Consider the following 20,151-nt stretch of genomic DNA (forward strand, 5'->3'; position numbering starts at 1 on the left):
TCTAGATCCCATCATTTTCCTGAAAAATTCATGGTTTCCTTGTTTTTTATTGCTGGGTAGTATTCCATTGTGTAAATGTACCACAATTTTTGTATCCATTCCTCCATTGAGGGATATCTAAGTAGTTTCCAGGTTCTGTCTATTACGAATAAAGCTGCTACAAACATGGTTGAGCAAAGTCCCTGTTGTGTCCTTGAGCATATTTTGGATATATGCCTAGGAGTAATATAGCTGGATCTTGAGGAAGCACTATGCCTAATTGTCTGAGAAAGTGCCAGATTGATTTACAGAGTGTTGTACAAGTTTACATTCCCACCAGCAATGGAGGAAGGTTCCCCTTTCTCCACAATCTCTCCAGCATGTGTTGTCATTTGAGTTTTTGATCTTAGCCATTCTGATGGGTGTAAGGTGAAATCTCAGTGTCATTTTGATTTGCATCTCCCTGATGGGAGATGCCTATAAGAAGGCATTCTTATAGATTTAGCTCACAAATATCATACCCTTTACACACAAATATTGAATATTATTAAGCTGTACTTGTAGCAAGCTACTTTCCTAGAACATTGAATACTAAAATAACTGAATTATGTCTTTTTGAATACAGTCAATTTCCTTATAGAGTTTGAGAATAGAAATGTAGAAATTCATGAGGGCTTATTAATGAAATGGGTAGACAAAATTCATAATTTTCCTAAGTTGTCTGAAACTAAAGCTGTTGGCATCAGACTCTGCATTCAGTGACTTTTATTGTATATTAGAGCCATCAAATATTGAAATACAAGCTAAAAATAATTACCATTTCCATTGGTATAATGTTTATACTAAACATCTGTGCAATTAAATTGACTGAGGCATGCATTTGAAATAGTTGCTTATGTCACAATTAATGAAGGAATTGCTAGTCTTTCCTCCTCCCACCAAAAAAAAAAAAAAAAAAAAAAACAAAACAAAACAAAACAACAACAACACTAAACACGGAAACTCTACCTGAATTTTCTCTGAGTATAGTGTGTCTGGAAATGCTTTGCTTTCAGCTCTACTGATCATTACTGTGCAAATCAGGAAGCACAGAATGCTTCCTTGACCAGGAACAAGGTCAATTACTCAATTTGTAGAATATTGATATAAACAGTAGAATGGCTGATCCTAAAATATCAGCAGTTTTATGTTGGAGATTATGCTAATTTACAAACACTTTAGGCAAGGTTGAAAGTGACATTTTTCAGCTTCTTGCATTTTAAATATCATAGATTAATTTCTGCCAACCTTTCTCTAATTTTATGCTGGCCATATAATTCAAAGCCACATGAGACTGACCCTTGACACTCTATATAGCTTAATGAAAAATATGATAGCAAGTCCTTGCTGGTAGAACACAGTAGAATTTTAAGTGATTTCAAGTCCAAGTAGAAATGCTGTATTTTGGCAGTCAACTCACATACTTTTATGATACTCATGTATGCTTAAGTTACAGGCTAAAATGTACATAGTGACCATATTAACACCAGTAAAAGAACACTGAGCCTGAGGTTAGTGTTCTACCACTAATCTACTGCCAGGACCCAAGACAACAGTGCTTTCAGCAAGAATCTGAATGATTAGCTGACGCAAAGGCAAAGTTGTAAGAGAAAAATAAACTTGAAAACATTCCATTGGCTCTTTAATCTCATTTGCATAAAAATCTGCTCATTATGAACAAAATGTTCTAATTTCTAAATGTGAACAAGTATTTCTATTTCTTAATTTTCTTTTTATTTGGTATCTGCCATGACTTCACATATGTGAATTTATAACGACCTATACTAACTACCTGTAGGACATTTGTTAGCCAATAAAAGTGCATTAAATGATACCTACCACCCCCAAATTAAAGAAGAAATGCAATCTAGCACCTCATAGACTTTTATTCTCATGGAAAATATTTTCAAAATTACTAATGAGAGCTTACATCTTCATGCATGGAGGTAATAGTAACACCATTTTGGAGATGCGGAAACTGAGGCACAAAAAAGGAAAAGTAGTTTGTGTATGTTTCTATAGTTGGTAAAATGCCAAAGCCTGGCTTTCAGCACAGTCCACCTGTTACCAATGTCTGTCTTTTTAACCAAAACGCAATTAATCTTTGAAGTTAACATATTTATTAATTATGCGAATTTTTAGGAAGTAAAAATGACAACCAGTGAATACAACCTTAATCCAATTTCCAAACATGATTCATGATAATTGCTGATTGGATTTGATCTAATTGATCATGAAATTATAATAGCAGTAATAATTCTCACTAGAAATAATAACCAGTGAAAAATAAAATGTGCAGAACTCCCAGAAGGCCGACTAAGCTGTAGGGCTTCCATTCATTAACACTTTCACGATGCATTTTCAACCAAGTTGTAAACATCTCCAGAGTGAAAAAAAAATCATTCTAAATTCCACATATCCATTTTTTCTTCTTTTTAATCAGCCGCTATGTCTTCCTCTTTCAATCTGCCGCTTGTGGATGATGACTGTTAGGGAAGGTTGAAGGATATGTCGTTTTAGGGTGAGATTGGCCCTAAACTCTGAAGGTCAGAGTGGGCAAGTAAGAACACACGATAAATGCAAATACATGAAGCAGTTTAAGGCATGCAGCAGTCGTCACTGCTCCACTAGAAAGATGAGATTAAATCCCTTCAAAACTCTGAGGCTCATCAGTTAGCATCCTCAAATACTGAGAAGTCAGATTGCCCTGCGAGAGGCCAGACAAGGCTGCCTCCTGATGGTTTCACGTCACAGCCACGGTACACAGAAGGAATGAACTTCCTTGGCTTCCACCCTTCTTTTCTATAATGTTAAGTCTCCAGATAGGACTGTGAGTAGGTACGGATCACACATGCCTTTACGGTGGAGGTATCACAACAGTCAGCACTTGAGGAACTGTTAACTTAAGTGCGTTAACATGAACTCAACGAGAAATGATAGCCCTCCTGAAAAATAATTTTTAAGACTCATTTAAATAACACAACACAGCAGTCAAAGAAGAGTTATACATTTATGTGGAGAAAATTAAATTTTTAGGATTTATGCATTTATACATATGTCTTATTTGCTAAGTGAGCTATTACCACAGCATAAAATTATACAATGTTTCTTCCATCATTTCTTGGCAAAGCTAGTTCAAAATCAGAGTCAATGAAGTCTGTTTAAAAGACATAATTAAAATGTGTCTTTGGGGGAGTATTTTAGTAAGTGTTTTTGAAATATTAACAAGAACTGTCTTGTTTATTTCTTAATGGAAGTGTGCTGTGCCCTCGCCCAGGATGATAAAGAAGAAATAGGAAATACTACTATCAACACTAACATCCAGCAGGTTTGATATGTCTAAGCATGAAAAGGAAATTAAAACTGACTTGGTTATCTAGTACACTTCATCCAAAAGAATGGATTTACTTCCACCATAAAACTATTTAAAACAAAATCCTACTGTTTGTGTATGAACTTCAAATAATCTCATAGCTTTATTCCCATGTATGAGCAGACAAGGCATCACAGGTATCTGCTTTATAACTTCCTAGATAGGGCTTCTTAGGGATGAACTCATTTCCTACGGAGACTTTTGGAAGAGATTTACAAAATCATGGCTACTTTCAAAATGGTAAGTTGGACATGCCTCACCTGTGCAGAGATGATGGCCCAGTCTCTCTGCGATTGTCCTTTTAAATATACAATCATTTGATTTATCAGCTGCTCATAAGTACTAATTTCCATTCTATCACCTTAAACACATTTAAATATTTCAAAGTAGAACAAAAAATAACCAACACACAGTGAGGAAAAACAAGTAAGACATTTCTACTTCATTCTTTTAATAAACCAGGCTGAGCTATGCACTAGGCAGTCTCCTTGAGAAAAGGAACTGCTTTTAGGATGATTATGGACTACCCTTGTGTGGAGTATTTTTAATGAGTCAATAAGCTGCGTGAGTGCATGGAGATGTTGAGATGCTATGAACCTACAGCATCACATCTTAATGCCTTACCTTATAGCCTAAATGCATACGTAGGTGCACATCTTGTCCTCTTTACAGAGGCCCAAACACATAGTCTTTACTATTGTTTTTCTCTATCAGTGTAAGACAATACATTTTATAGTTCTCTAATATAATATAGCACAGTGCTAATGTTCTGAAGATAAAAAGCCAAAATATGGATGGGAGAATTCAAAGAAATAAGACACAGGAGAACATAAAGTAAGTACACCAACGCCAAGCATGTTTTGAGAATTTGTTTAGGGGCTGGGAATAAACAGGAAGGTGACTGGACAGAAGTGGGTAAATACATTTCTTAAGTCAACAAAATCCGTATTGCATCACCAGGTGTTTTTTCAAAGAAAAAATGTTGTATACCAAAGTATCTATCAACTCAACTATTTGACGGTTAAAAATACTGCCCAGTGAGGTTCATTGTAGCATTGCTATCATCAGCACTGTCAGAACACTGAGAATTTGCTTACATGACACAGACAAAAGGGAACACAGTCACACTGGGTACAATGATGACGGTTTCTCTTACAGAGTTCAAAAGTCAATGTCTTCCTCTGTTGCCCTTGATTTTAGTAGTTTTGTGCCAAATAAGCAAACTCATTGTCTTTTTTTTTTTTTTTTTTTTTTTTAATTTAGCTACTTATACAATACACCCAAGTTCCCCTCCCGGCCACAATCAATATAGACATACTATGTCTACTACTTATGGAACATTTAAGATTCTAAATCCTATTTATATGTAGCTGCCTGAGAGCACAAAGCTAGTTCTTACCTGTGTGGTAAAACTTCCCTGAAAATCCAAGGTTGAAGGTAAAATTTGCAACCTGAGTGCGCAGTAAATTTTGAGTCTCTAGTAATGCCTGAAATAAATAAGAAATTAACATGACTTTAGAAAAATAAATATGAAGCTTTGGGATGCTTCTTTCACAAATGTGTGTGCATGAGAGGAACAATAAGAGCTTTACTGAACCTGGGTGTCTGATGGGCATCGATTGTGTATTCACATTGCAGCTGTTGTAATTATTACGGATGTTATTTCATTGAAGGTCACCAAACTGTGAAACAGTTAAATCTTAAGCACATTATGCATCACTGAAAGCCAATTCTCCAACTGCACAGCCTTGAAATCATTTTTCATTTTGTATGAGACATTTCTTGAGTTTCAGATTATTACATTTCCTTTCCATGGGGAAGCTTTTCCAGAATTGTTTCTATGGTCAAGTCTAATGCATGCTACTAAAAAACAGAGTACACATTTCACTTGCACTACAATCCATTATGTGACTGTGCTACCTATCCTATGATTTTAAAGATAAAATAATTGAAGTGAAAACTGAGTTTTTGTTTTGAAAACTAATGAGCAATGTATATTTTATAGGACTGTTTTACAATTCTAAACAATGTATATATAAGAATAAAAATGCTGTGTGTTGGTTGTCACTGTCACAAAGAAATATTCTCTAGTCTCCTAACATAGCAAATATTTTTTAAATTTCTAGATTCGGAATTAGTACTATTATAACTTCCCATTTGTAAGATAAGAACAAATTGGTAATAAATAACTTATTCCAACAATCCTCCAGTTTTGTCATCCTATTTTAATATATACATAGCATAATTCAGAGATCTTCATATTCTTTTTTGCTTATTTGCATGATTACTAATTTATTGATTCAAATTCTTTTTCTTGTTGTTAGCTTTGTTAGGGCTATAGATTTTAATATGTTTATCCTATATTATATAGCCCTAAAGAAGCTAAACAACAAGGAAGACCCTAGGGAAGATGCTTAATCCTCATTCAAAAGGGCAAACAGGGTAGACATCGGAAGTAGGAGAAGGGAAGGAACAGGAGGCCTTCCACAGAGGAACTCTGAAAGACTACCCACCAGGGTATCAAAGGAGATACTGAGACTCATAGCCAAACTTTAGGAAGAGTGCTAGAATCCTTATGAAAGAAGAGGGAAATTGAAAGTCCTGGAGGGGACAGGAACTCCACAAGGAGAACAAAACATCTGAACCTAGAGGGGTCTACAGAGACAAATACTCCAACTAAGGACCATGCATGCAGAGGACCTAGGCACCCTGTTCAAAAGAAGCCCACAGCTTCTCAATTTCCTAGTTGGTTTCCCAGTAAGGGGAGTAGGAACTGTCTCTAACATGAACTGAGTGACCAGTTCTTTGATCACCTCTCCCATGAGGGGTGCAGCCTTGCCAGGCCACAGAGCAAGATGATGCATCCAGCCTTGATGAGATCTGATAGGCTAGGGTCAGATAGAATGGGAAGAGGTCCTCCCCTATCAGGGGACTAGGGAAAGAAGGAGAGAAGAGGGAGGGTGTTTGGGACTAGGAGGAGATGAGGGAGGGTGCTGCAGTGGGGATACAAATTAAATAAATTGTAATAAATAAATATGTAAGTAAAATAAAATTAAAAATAATTATTTTTCTGTTTCTCAATAGATTTTACAAAAGGACTTTATTCTGATGGAAAAAAAAGTGGTGCTATTAATTACAAAGCAGACACTAAGACTCAAACTTTCGGCAGAATGCAGGGAATCATATGAAAGAAGGAGGAGTTTGTATTACGTGGAAAGGATAAGAGCTCCACAATGACCAAATATATCTGGGCACAGGGGTCTTTTCTGAGACTGACATTCCACCAAGGACCATGTGTGGATATAACCTAGAACCTCTGCTCCGATAAAGCCCATGGTAGCAGCTCAGTAACCAACTGGGTTCCCATAGTAAGGGGAACAGGGACTATTTCTGACAGGAACTCAATGGTGGGCTCTTTGACCTCCCCACCCCCCAAAGGAGGAGCAGTCCTGTTAGGCCACAGAGGAGGACGTTGCAGCCAGTCCTGAAGATACCTGATAAAACAGGGTTAGATGAAAGGGGAGGAGGTCCTCCCCAATCAGTGGACTTGGAAAGGGGCAGGGAGGAGATGAGGGAAGGAGGGAGGGTTTGGGAGGGAATGAGGGAGTGGGATACAGCTGGGATACAGAGTTAATAAAATGTAACTAATAAAAAATAAATAAATTTAAAACAACATTTTGGTTACTGCTTTCCATATGCTAGAGCATAATAAATAAATAAATAAGTAAATAAATAAATAGAGCCCAAATTTAGATTGTTTACTTGGCATTAACAATAGTGAATAAGTTTAAACTTCAAAAATTTATTGTCCTTACTATTCTTTGTAAATCATTCAATTTTAATATAAGAAAAAAAAGGAAACATGGATAATATAAAAGAATGTGGTTGGGAGAAAAAAGTGACCAAATAGATACTAATAACATAATATAATCAGTGGTTAATTGGTCATCCGAAACCGTAATTAGGTAGAAACAGTCATGACCATATTTTGTCAAGATAAGCTTTCTCTGTGTAACAGTCCTGACTGACCTGGAACTTACTCTGTAGGCTGGCGTAGAGCTCACAGAGCTCCTCCTGCCTCTTCCTCCTGAGCATCTGGATTAAAGTTGTGCACCACCACACCTAGCAAACAATCTTATTTCAATAAAAATAAAAGAATGAAAGAAATAATAGAAAAGTAAAAGCAAAGGGAAGCTATATTTATTAGGTTTAGTCAATTGTAGCATGACAATTTTTATGAAGATGAAAATAAAATTAAGATGGTGTTGTTAAAAATGCATGCAATTTCTTCACGTTATTGTTGAATGTTTTTCCCTTCTTCCTCTCCAATCCTGTCCACTATTTTTTTCCCTCTGAGTTTTTAAAGTCATTAATTATTCTACATGCATTCATCATCATTTAAATTCAATAAGGGCTTACTATTGTGTTGAGAATAATAAACAAGAAACATAATTTTAGGGAGAGAGAGGAAGGAGGAGGCCGACAAGGTGGAATTATGAATACAGAGAATCACACGTGTGATTGTACCTCTTGATAGAAGTCTCAATTATGCTTTGAAGGAAGTTTAATAGAATGCGCTCCTACACACCTATCCATTTGGTGCTCTTTGGGAGAACAATCTAAGAAGGAAACAGAAAACTACCTGAATCAACCATCACCCTACAAGGCACCTTTTTCTTTCTTTTGGGTTTTAAAAGGACTGTAGAGAACAATGTTTCCATAGTCCATTTTTAGTTTCTTCTACTTCTCTATTCTCTGTAATGATGCTAGGCAACCCACATAGTAAGCACAGTTGAAAACCAGACTCACCTAACAGTGGTCTTGGAAAGGGACTGGGAGGGTGGGATTGGGAGGGAATGAGAAAGGGGGCTACGGCTAGGATACAAAGTAAATAACCTGTGATAAATGTTAAAAAATTAAAATTAAAAAAGGGAAACCAGACTCACGTAGGCTACTCTATTAATGAATCAAGTTTTATCAGCCATTTTACTACAATTTTTTTCTATTCTATAAAATGGAATAAGGAACAAGCTATTATTACATCATAGGGGATCTGCAAAGAATTAATAGTCTGCTGCACAGTATGACTTCAATAGATAGTGTTCAATAAATTCTGGAGATGTCTTTTCTATCAGTCATAAATCCTTAAATATTTAAATCTCTAATGAGCTCTCCTTTCCCTACTTCACTATGCAATCCTTAACCGGAAACACTGTCTTTGCCTTCTATATGTCTACATGTCTTTCTCACTCTTTCCTCTGCTTGGAGAGCCACCCTTATTCCCAATCCCCTTTCCAAAACTCCACCCATTCTTTAAGTCCAAATGCCATCTTTCTGAAGTAGTCAACCACTAATGCGTCAAAACTTTTCCATTCCTCATTTCCCAGAGAGTGTTTGTATATTAGTTTCTTAAAATTTGCATAATTTTCTGCTTCATTATACATACTCTGAATCTTATTTCCCTCTCTAGTCAATAAGAATGTTCAGGTTGATCAAATCTGAGTCATTTTTCTTTGTCCCTTGTTGGAGAGTGCGGTTTTGTGCATGTGAAATGTATTCACAGTCAGATAAAAGCACATGTTAATGAGTAACAATAAATAGGATTCATTCCATTTATTTTGTTTGTAACAATTTTTTGATGCTAAAATGATAAAGATAGATGAGTCAACTGTTGTATCTGAACAGTGTAAACAAAAACTTATGCCTCACCAGCCTACCACAGCAAAATCGTGTATATTTCAGCTTGACTATGGGAGGGGCAGAGCCCTGGACACATGGGATCTCATACCCTGGCACTACTTAAATCTGTAGAGCCACACAGACATTTCCACACATGAAAACAGTAAAATTTCCATCCATAGGCTTCTAATGCATGCCATGACAAAAATGGGAAAAATGCTGTGGAAAAAAAAGCAAATGGATTCACGAGGAAGTGTCAAGTATGCTCAAGGTGTCTTGCTTTATGCTAAGAAAATACTTGTTTTTTTTCCCAACCCAGCAGGAGGTAATTTTCTGTTTTTCAGTGATGAAAATACATCAATCAATATATAAAATCAATTAAAATTTAAACATAACTATCTAAAATAAGTTTGAAAATAAAAACCTTGATATTATGGAAGAGATGAGAAATAAAAAGTAACTGAAACACAAGAAAAATCTAAAATGCCAGAAGCAAGATCAGAGAAAAAACAATCTATGAAGTTAAAAGTAAATGAAACATAAGAAAGCTTTGGAAATAAGCCCCAGGTTTTGGGAAAAAAAAACTTGTTAATAGTCTGGAAATAATATATCTCAATTTGAGAATGTAACAGTTGATTTAAGGTGCAATAAAAGTACAATCAAAATACAAGGTTGTTATAAGTATGCCTTCATATATTAATATGTTTAGGGAATTTAACTTGAAATTAGATGTAAAATAGACTAGAGTCTGGATAATAGTTTTTAATTCATATAAAATAATATATCTGGGCTTAAATTTTATCCTTCTGCTTATGAGGAACTCTGAAGAACTTGATAGGACATTAAGAGAAATAAGTATGTAATTTCCTTAAAAAACAGTTTTTCATTATTGAAATTGGCATTATTACTTTAACTTATTCAAAGATCTCATAATGCATTCTTCACTACTAATAAAACAAGTTGATCTTTATCCTTAAAGTGAATACTATTAAAGAGACAGATAGAATTCAAACTTAATTTGCCAGAGCATTTCCTCAATTAGAGTGTTAAGATTCTCAATTCCAGAGGCCAGAATGAGGTCCTGCTTCAGATGCTTCTCACTGGCATCAGGTATATATTTTATCATGTGCTCCCCAAAAGTCAAAATCCTCGAAAGCCATGTGAAATAATCTTCAAGGCGCTAGTGCCTGCTCCCAAGCTTGCCCTCTACTGATTCTGCACAGGCAGGCTGAGAACAGAGCCTATGGACTCTGATTTGAACAACAATTGAAATAGTTTTAAGGAGATATCAAAGAACTCCAGAAACAATAAGAAAGTGCATTTTATGTGTGTGCTAGGTGTCAGTTAGTTCTTATACACAGAATTTTATATGACTCTTTATAAAGTATTCAATTAATACTACACAGGTGCCTATATGTAGTTTGATCTATTTTTATGCAATTTGTTTTATTCATGTGTTATTCTTCCAGAATCCTCTCAGTGTGTGTGTGTGTGTGTGTTGTTTTGTGCATGTGTGTGTATGTGTATACATACATATATATGTATAATAAAATAATCGCATTTCACCTTCCCTTCCTTTCCTTCAAACCCTCCCATTCTTTCCTTTATGAAACCCATATACCCCATTTATTTTATTGACAAACTATGTTTTTCATTCAATATATTCTGATCATGGTGTTCCCTCCCCAAAGTCCTCTGAGATGCACCAGGGAGATTATGTAAAACAAAAACAAAAACAACTTATTTTTCATTTGACAGTGGTAATTAATTGGCCTCAGTTTCTTGGTAACAGATGGAGGCTTATGTCTGCTTTTCTCTCAGTTCTGGGACCCCATCTGATGCAGACCTATGCAGGCCCTGTGCATACTGCCCTAGTTTCTGTGAGTTCATATGTGCACCAGGCTTATGTGTCTAGAAGGCCTTGTTTCCCAGTGTCATCCAACTCTCTGGCTCTTAAAATCTTAGGGACTGCCTCTGACATAATCTGATTGGCCTGCTCTTTGATCACCTCCCCCTGAGGGGGGAGCAGCCTTCCCAGGCCACAGAAGGTGACAACACAGCCACTTCTGATGAGAACTGATTGTCTAAGATCAGAAAGAAGGAGAGGAAGACCTCCCCTATCAGTGGACTTGGGGAGGGGCATGCATGCAGAAAGGGGAGGAAGTGTGGGATTGGGAAGAGAGGAAGAAGGGCTTATGGGGGATACAAAATGAATAAAGTGTAATTAATAATAATAATAAAATAAAATAGAAAAAAATCTTTTCTCTGCCTCTACCACAAGGTTCCCTTAGCACTAAAGGGAGGGATTTGATAGATAAATTTCATTTAAGACTTATTGTTCCAAGGTCTGTTATTCTCTACACATTATCCAGCTGTGGGGAGTCTCTGCATTGTTTGCATATAGCAAAATGTCATTAGGAACTATTTTATGATCCTAATCTGGCCACCAGCTCTATACCACACACATATTTTCAGTAGTTGGTTCCATTCATAGAATGGGCCTTAAATCAAATCGGATACTGGTCGATTTCCCCCTAAGTTTGTTCACTATTGTGCCTTGCCGGTAGGTCATCATCTTTGTAGATCAAAGAATTTGTAGCTGAGTGAGTGTTTTACCTTTTTTCTTTGGTAATTGTACAGGTCCTTCCCGTACTGTGAACAATAGTCCCCCAATGTGAAGGCTCTAAGTAGGCACCAGTTCACCTTCTTTGTTTGTGGAGAACAACCAATATCCTAGGGTTTTGTTTTGTTTTTTGTTTTGTTGTTGTTTGGGGGGGTGGTTTCTATGGAGCTTCTTTGTCCAATAACTCAATTAGATGTAACACAAGTATGGCAGTAGAAGTTTTACCTGGTGACAATATATGTCCAGTTGGGGCTAAGTCTGCCCTAGTGTTTAAAATTTTGTTTTCACCTGTCTGTGTATGTGTATGTGTGTGCCTCTACTGTAGTAAGCGTCAATATGACTCCACATATTGTCACTGATTTTTGAAGTTCTTTGCCGTATTTCCTTCCTTGTAACCAGTTTTTATCCTACTCCCCATTTGATGTTCCCATCTTCTCATGGGCATCCATAGCTATTTATTTTATTTCCCTTTCCTAAGGAGATCTGTCACCCTGCCCACATTCCCTTACTTTATATGTAACTTTTGTGGTTATATAATTGTTTGCTTATCAAACAATTAACAGCTAAACTCCATGTATGAGTAAACACATTGCACATTGTCTTTCTGGGACTGGGTTACCTCACTCAGGATGACTATTTTTTTTTTATCTTCATCCATTTACTGGAAAAATTCATTGTTTTATCAGCTGTCTAACATTACATTGTGTAAATGAACAATATTTTCTTCATCCATTCATCTGTTTCCAATTCCTGCCTACTATGAATAAAAGCAGCAATGAACATAGTTGAGTAATGTCTCTGCAGTAGGGTAAAATATCTTTTGGGTATATGTTTAAGCTGGATCTTGGAGTAGATTTAGTCTCAGTTTCCTGAGGAATCACAACACTGATGCTTATAGTGGCTGTACAAGACTACCCCTTTCCCCCCCTCGCCAGGAATGGAGGAGTATTTCCTTTCTCTGTGTCCTCACCAACATGAATTATTATTTGGCTTTTTTTTTCTTGGCCATGAGTAGTTTGCTTTTGCATTTTCCTGTTGATGAAGGTGTTGAAGATTTCTTTAAGTGTTTCTCAGCCATTTATATTTCATCTTTTTGAACTTTTGAGATCTTTACATCTTTATTTAACTGGGTTGTTAGTTTTCTTGATGTTGAATTTTTAAATTCTTTGTTTTGTTTTTTGGTTTGAGCACTGTACCAGATGGGTAGTTAGTGAAAGTCTTTTTCCATTCATTGACTTCTCTTTTGTCCAAATGATGGTGTACTTAGCATCATCATGTACTTAGCTGAAGCTTTTCTGTTTCTTAAGGTCCCATTCAACTGTTAATTTTTAGTGCCCTTGTTAATGGTGTTCTCGTATGAATGTCTTTTTTCCTGTGGCAATGATTTTAAGATTATTCATCACTATCTCTTCCGTCAGATTCGGTGTATTGAGGTTTATGTGAGATCCTTGACCCATTTGGAGAAGAGTTTTGTGCAGAGTGATAGGTATGATTCAGCTTGCATTCTTCTAAACATGCAGCCATCCAGTTTGAACAGCACCATTCACTGAATATTCTCTCTTTTTGCCAGTATGCATTTCTGGCTTCATTGTCATAAATCAGGTGTTGTAACCTACTTAAATTTTATAGTCCCTCTTTTTAGACTTATTTTAGTTCAGAGCATAATTGTGGCCCCTCTCCATATCTTTCTATCTCTCCCTTCTTTTAATAAGATTCCCTGCACTCTGCCTAAAGTGCCCATATGAGCCCACATGGAGAGCAACAGAACCAAGAAATCTGGGCCTGGGGTCTTTTCTGAAACTAATATTCCAATCAAGGTCCATGCATGGAGATAACCTAGAACCCCTGCACAGATGTAGCCATGGAAGCTCAGTGTCCAAGTGGGTTCCCTAGTAAGGGGAACAGAGGTTGTCTCTGACATGAACTCAATAGCTGGCTCTTTGATATCCTCTCCTGATGGCAGAGCAGCTTTACCAGGCCACAGAGGAAGACAATGCAGACAGTCCTGATGAGACCTGATAGACTAGGGTCAGATGGAAGGGAAGGAGGGCCTCCCCTATCAGTGGACTTGGGGAAGGGCAGGGGAGAAAATGAGGAAAGGAGTGTGGGATTGGGAGGGCATGAGGGAGGGAGCTACAGCTGGGATGCAAAATGAATAAACTGTAATTCATAAAAAATTAATTAGTTAAAAAAAGCCATGGCTCATCATTCTGGTTAAAGAGGCCTCTAGTAATGGAAAGCAAGAAGAAGACAAAACCATTCAGGATTCTTTGGCAGCAGAACCATCAAAAGATAGCAAAAACAGGGGCTTCTGTTTGAGGCACTTCTGATGTAAAAAAAAAGGGGGGGACATCAAATATTGTGGCTGCTGCTAGACTTGTGTGGGAAGTGGAAAGGACCATAGTTTCAAGAAAGATTCAGGTTTCTAACACTCAGTGAAGTAGAGAAAAGTTGGGAAGGCTTTTAAGAAAAAAAAATCAATACTCCCAATACCTCTCCCCAGATTTCTTCTTCAAAGAGAGCAAGTGCATTGTGGGAACCTCCACATGCACGTCACCTTAATAGGAAAGAGTTTCAAGTTTGTTTTTGTTTTTGTTTTTCTTCACATTTTTCCACCAGGAACTGGATGCAATTTTTCAGAGACAAACTATAAGCTTAATGCTTTAGAGGAATATTCTCAAAACACAAGAAAACACAAGACATAGTTTTTGAATAATGGAAGGTCAAGTATCACACTGGGTAAAGAGACTAGCAAAGGGAAGATAGTATCTGAAAGCTGATTTGAGCTTGTAAAATAACATTAACTCATATCACGTATGAATAGAGTTTGCATTTTCTGCCTGATTATCAAAGAACACAGGAAGGTTATGTAAATCATTAAATTTGAAATGCATTTATAGTGTTGTAAATTTTGTCTGATTGCATCAGCAAAACACTGCATGTGTCTCTGAAGCCCTTTGTATTAGATGCAAGTGGCTTTATCTTACACCCTAAACCTGGTTACTGAAGAGTCCCGTATTCAAGTTTGTGCTCACAGAATTTTTAGCAACTGATACCTGGCATTTTCAAAATTGTTTTAGGTATGTATCTACTTCTGTTTTCTGATCGGCTATGTAGTTCTCTCTATAGGACCAGGGATTCACTGAAAAGTATGGCACAGCACTCATTTATCACAACCCTCAGTTTCTCACTTATATTTATCCTTAGCTTTAGTGTTCTTAGGTCATTTCAAATTTCTCAGAGCCTCACTCTCTGAACCTGTTTCCATCATTCATGAAGATTTTACTCAGCCATAACTCTGAGAAAGTGTCAGTAATAATCAGCTTCTATGAAGATTGTTTTTCGTGGTTTCAAAGTGTAAATCCCACTACTTGACCAGTTTAACACGGGTCTCTACTGACAGAGTATTTAGTGAGTGTCCACTTCCTATTGGACAAAATCAAAATCAGACCTAGAAAGGGACTAAGGTCCATCATGTTTTTCTAAAGAACTCACCTTTTAAAGCTTTCACTGCCTTGTAGGAACACAAGCTGAGGACCATTAAACACAGGCCTTCGGAAATAATTGTAATCCCAGCAACCCATATAACTGATTATAAATTTGAATCATATAAGTAAATGTGAACAAAGTTCAAATCCATAATGACTTTTTAAATGGTTCAAGTCCTTGGAATTCTCCTTTATAAATTGATTCCACCAAGACCTATCTCTAACCACAGTATTTACTCTAAGGTTTTTGTCTCCAAGTCTACACCATGATCCACAATATTTTTAATTGTAAAACTACAAACATACGTTGTAACTTCATAGCTCATGATTTGTAACAATACCAATTTCTTAAGATTTTTTTAAAGTATTAACCTAGTTGAATAAACAATCAAGTCACAAGATTGAACTAGTTTATAGTTGGGTTTTTTCATGGGATAGCACAATAATGAAACCAGTCAGTGAAAGCTTAATGAACTAAAGGGTTGCTTTGGGAATAATAAATCAAATAGGAAAAGAGACAAAGCATACACATACCACCGGGAAAAAAAAACCAAAACCAATTAACCAAATAAACAAACCAAAGCCTCTTACCCAGTGACAGTGGGTGTCAGCTATCTCAGAATGTGCCTGCCATCATCATGAAGAGCTGAAGTGTCCTGGATCCAGGTCCTTTGTGTGTCAGACGATAATTTAAATATCTAACTTGTATCTCTGCAAATTTCAGCTCTTATGAAAAACAATGATATATGCCTAATGTTTATGGAAGCTCCAGAGCAGATACACTCCAGTCACCATCTTTGGACTGGGTTGGAGATTTGGAACTTAAACTGTTGCCCCTTTCGGATCAACTTGGACAGTTTTAGATGAAAGGTTAGCCAATGAAACAAAATTCCTTACTGAGAAATTAGGTTTGCCAAACTGCTTCACAAGTTAGTAGGTCTGTAAAACCTAGTAATACTGTAAAAATTGAACTTTATGATCAAAATTCTTGAGAAAGATTATATTATACATATGAATTAATAATTCATAATAATGTAATTTAAATAAGGGAGATGATTAGCAAAAAGAAATCTTAAAGTTGATGTACTTTTTGCATTTCTTCAAATAATCAGTGAATAGCATTCAACCCATTTGCCCAAATTTGTAATATAGTCTTTTGGAAGACAAATAAATAAAATCGAGCCATTAGCTGACTGACTACTGCTTGGGGAGAAGTGCTTTCTCAGGCTGCACCAACTGTCTTGAATATAGCTTACTATTTATTATGCAATGCAAGTAGGTATAAAATATAACTCTATAGATTTAATCACACAATCGTTTAGTTGCCTGCAAGTGGTCTGTGCAGAATATTTTTTCTCTTATTCTAAGATGTACTATCTCAAAAGAGCCTCAGATCCAGATCAGTTTCTTAGTATTATAGAATTCTTTAAACATCTTGAGAAACTTATACTCTTGATAAATATAATACTTTATTATCTTAGGAAACCTTATTCTTGCTTAAAATTAAAAGCAGCTGTTAACTTATTTTTGTTAACAAAATGATATTCTAAGATGGTCTAGTGGGTAAGAGCACTTGTTCTTTCAGAAGACTTAGGTTACATTTTAGCACCTAAGGTGGTGTGCAATGACCTATAATACAATTCTAGGGGATTTGATCCGGCACATCTGATCTCACAGGCATGCGTAGAGTACATACACACCTATCCAGCTAACAAAAATAAATGTAGAAAGAATTTCTAAAACGTATATATATGTATATTATAGATGTGTGTATTTTTCCTTTTATTGAAGAGAGATCAATGCCTCACATAATATATCCGGACAAGTTTCCCTTCCCTCTACTTCTCTTAGCTATTCCCAACCCCTCCTCCCAACCAGATCTCTGCCCTCTTTCTGTCTGTCATTAGAAAGTCAACTGTGTCTAAGGGATCATAATAAAATAAGATAAAACAAAAATTAACACATTTGAACAGAACAGAACAAGCAGAAGGGCAAATCCAAAGAAAAGGCACAGGAAACAGATATAGATGCAGATACCCATTAGTTCTCACATTCAGGAACCACATAAAAACACATAAACGACCTGTGGGGTAAAAGCAGAGAAAAAAATCTAAATAAAATTTAAAAAATAAAAAATAAGACACATATTTATAAAGTCCAGATATGAGACTGTAAGAGAAGGAACTTCCTTTAATCGATTTTGTTTTCTGTTGCCTATCTTAAAATGTATATTCTTAAGCGTAAAATTGAGTTTATATTTTATGCGTTTAAGACCGCTCAGTTTCCAAATGGTTTCCCTAGTAAGGGGTACAGGGCTCTCTCTGACATGAACTCAATGTTTGGCTCTTTGATAACCTCCCCCTGGGGGTACAGATTTGCCAGGCCACAGAGAAGGACAGTGCAGCCAGTCCTGATGAGACCTGATACAACAGGGTCAAATGAAAGGGGAGGAGGACCTCCCTTATCAGTGGACTAGGGGAGGGGCATGGGTGGAGAAGAGGGAGGCTGGAACCAGGAGGAGATGTGGGAGGGGGCTGCAGCAGGGATACAAAGTGAATAAATTGTAATAAATAAATATACAAATAAAATAAAATTAAAAAAAGACTACAGGAACCTGAAGATGCCACCTTTTCAACAGAGCTCAAATACTATAATGCATCATTGGGATAACTATTTCTGCTCCTGCTCACTGGGGTATCTCCCTTTCTCTTTTTCTTAGGACAGTATGGGCTTACTGTGATATCTGCCACCATAAACATAGTCAAAACTTGCTTTAGTTGCTTTCACTTATTTAGTCTCTAGAAACATTCCTTGGTCACATGTTGATCAGGATTGCTTTTAGTGGCATGACAATCAGTTATTAGTTACCTGTATTTTAATATCATTAAATTTTTCTGTAACTATAATTAGTTATAAAATATTTCTTGAGCAGAGAAATTCACCTTTTGTGCTTGACTTAATAAAGCATTCTACACATACACAGATGCATTTCAGGAGCTTTAGAACTTTGTGACATACCTTAAGGGTCTTGAGCTATAATGATAAAACCTAGATACTTTTGGCTTGATTTGACAGCTGTGTTTTTCCTATAAAGGTGCTATTAAATATGCCTGGAGCCACAAAGGAATTCTGAGGATAATAGGTATTTGAAATTTTAATTTGAAACTCTCTTTGTATGCTATTTTATTTTAGGTGAAATGGGGAAATATAGCTTCCATTTCTTGCCACCATTCTCCAGAATCACAAAGAACGCATGACTACAATAGTGTAGACACCAGCAAATGATTGACATGTTACCAGTGGTTTGAATAAAAATACACTTTAGCACTAATATGTTTTATATATTATAAAGTATCCTTACGCTAGGTGGCATGATGATGAATACATGCTTTATTTCATTGTGTTTATTTATTTATTTATTTATTTATTTAGTTAGTTAGTTAGTTAGTTTTAAGGTTGATTCTGAGTATGTGCACTAGGATGGGCTCAAACTCCATATTAACCCAGTGCTCCAGTATTTCAGGTATTGCCACTGTTCCCAATATAAATATGTGTGACATACAATAAGGTGGTTAAATCTGTCTTGGTTTTCAATAATAACTATATGCATTTTTAAATATATCTTTGAACTAATAGATAAGTGAATGTGAAGCATTTATTAATTTTTGTTATTTTCATGGGTGTTTAGTCTACTTGTGTTATAATACAGTTAATATTTTAAGCTATTTTATTAATAGCAACAATCTGTATAAAAAGCTTATAGAAATATCAGATTAAGCATTTCAAAGAATTACCTATAAGGAGTTAGAAAAGAAATAAACTTTATCATGTCTGATCGAATCAACAATATAATATCATTAGAGAAGTTCTAATTTCTTCATTGCTGCAACATAAATTTAGTATTTAAAAGCTACAGTCTTACTGAGAAGCTTAATAAAAACTGATTTGTAGGGCTGGAGAGATGGCTCAGAGGTTAAGAGCACTGGCTGTTCTTCCAAAGGTCCTGAGTTCAATTCCCAGCAACCACATGGTGAGATCTGGTGCCCTCTTCTGGTGCACAGGCACATATGCAGATAAAATGCTGTATACATGTAAATAAATAAATAAATAAATAGATAAATAAATAAATAGGTAGATCTAAAAAAAATAAACAACAAAATAAACATGTTTAGTTACAGGGTTAAAATCGAACTTAACTAAACATGGCCCACATTACTTCCCTCAGGACTTTCATTCCCCAGATCATTTATTTGAGCCCTTTTTAAGCAGCCTTCCCCAAAACACACATGCCCACCTGTGCACTGAGGCCTGTATGCTCTGTATGTGAAATGGTTCCAGCTTCTAATTTTCATAAAGATATTGCACGGTCATCTTATTGTAAACTAAATAAATATTTGCAATGTTCACTTTAATACAACCTTATATTTTTTTGAAAAGTTCCTCATGGCACAAAATTAAATATTTGGCAAGAATGTGTTCATATATATGCATCTTTGCATTTGTTTCCAAGAATCATTCCCAAAGGCTATCGAGTTGTGAGTCGCTTTACATATGTTTGAGGACTGAAGTTTATTTTTGTTTAAGTTCAAACAGAGTAGAATTTTTTCATTACTTGGCCAACAGGAAAAAGATAATAATCATTTCTAGTTTTTCTTCTAAATATAAAAATAAATCTTTGTGGACACAGAACTATGGTTATTACAGAAACCAAGGCATAAATCCACACTGTAGTGTATTTTAAGGTGGGTTTTTCATGCACATTCTAGACCAGTTACCTTCTGCAGGATCTTGCTACCTGTCTGCCTTACAAAAACAAAGTTGATCCTGTGAGATCTTCCTAATACTGTATGATTTTAAATAACTTACAGTACCACCCATAGCCTAACTACCATTCATATTTATCACAAGGCAGACTATATCACCTGATAACCACTGACTAGTTTACAAGCTCTGACTTCCTGCAGGGGAAG

At 36.0% G+C, this 20,151-nt stretch overlaps 1 protein-coding gene across 4 annotated transcripts in view; it reads right to left on the minus strand.

The window, feature by feature from the left end:
• Ndst4 (N-deacetylase and N-sulfotransferase 4) overlaps positions 1–20,151 on the minus strand; it is a 351,768-nt gene that overhangs the window by 196,112 nt on the left and 135,505 nt on the right. For 3 of the 4 annotated variants that reach the window (XM_060392790.1, XM_060392791.1, XM_060392792.1), the window contains one exon: positions 4,791–4,878. The exons of the other annotated variant lie outside the window; for it this stretch is intronic. In XM_060392790.1, coding sequence (XP_060248773.1) covers positions 4,791–4,878 — 88 coding nt within the window. The remainder of the gene's footprint in view (positions 1–4,790; positions 4,879–20,151) is intronic. 4 annotated transcript variants of the gene reach the window in all.

The sequence above is a fragment of the Meriones unguiculatus genome, chromosome 10 (assembly GCF_030254825.1).
Source record: "Meriones unguiculatus strain TT.TT164.6M chromosome 10, Bangor_MerUng_6.1, whole genome shotgun sequence".
Taxonomy (NCBI): domain Eukaryota; kingdom Metazoa; phylum Chordata; class Mammalia; order Rodentia; family Muridae; genus Meriones; species Meriones unguiculatus.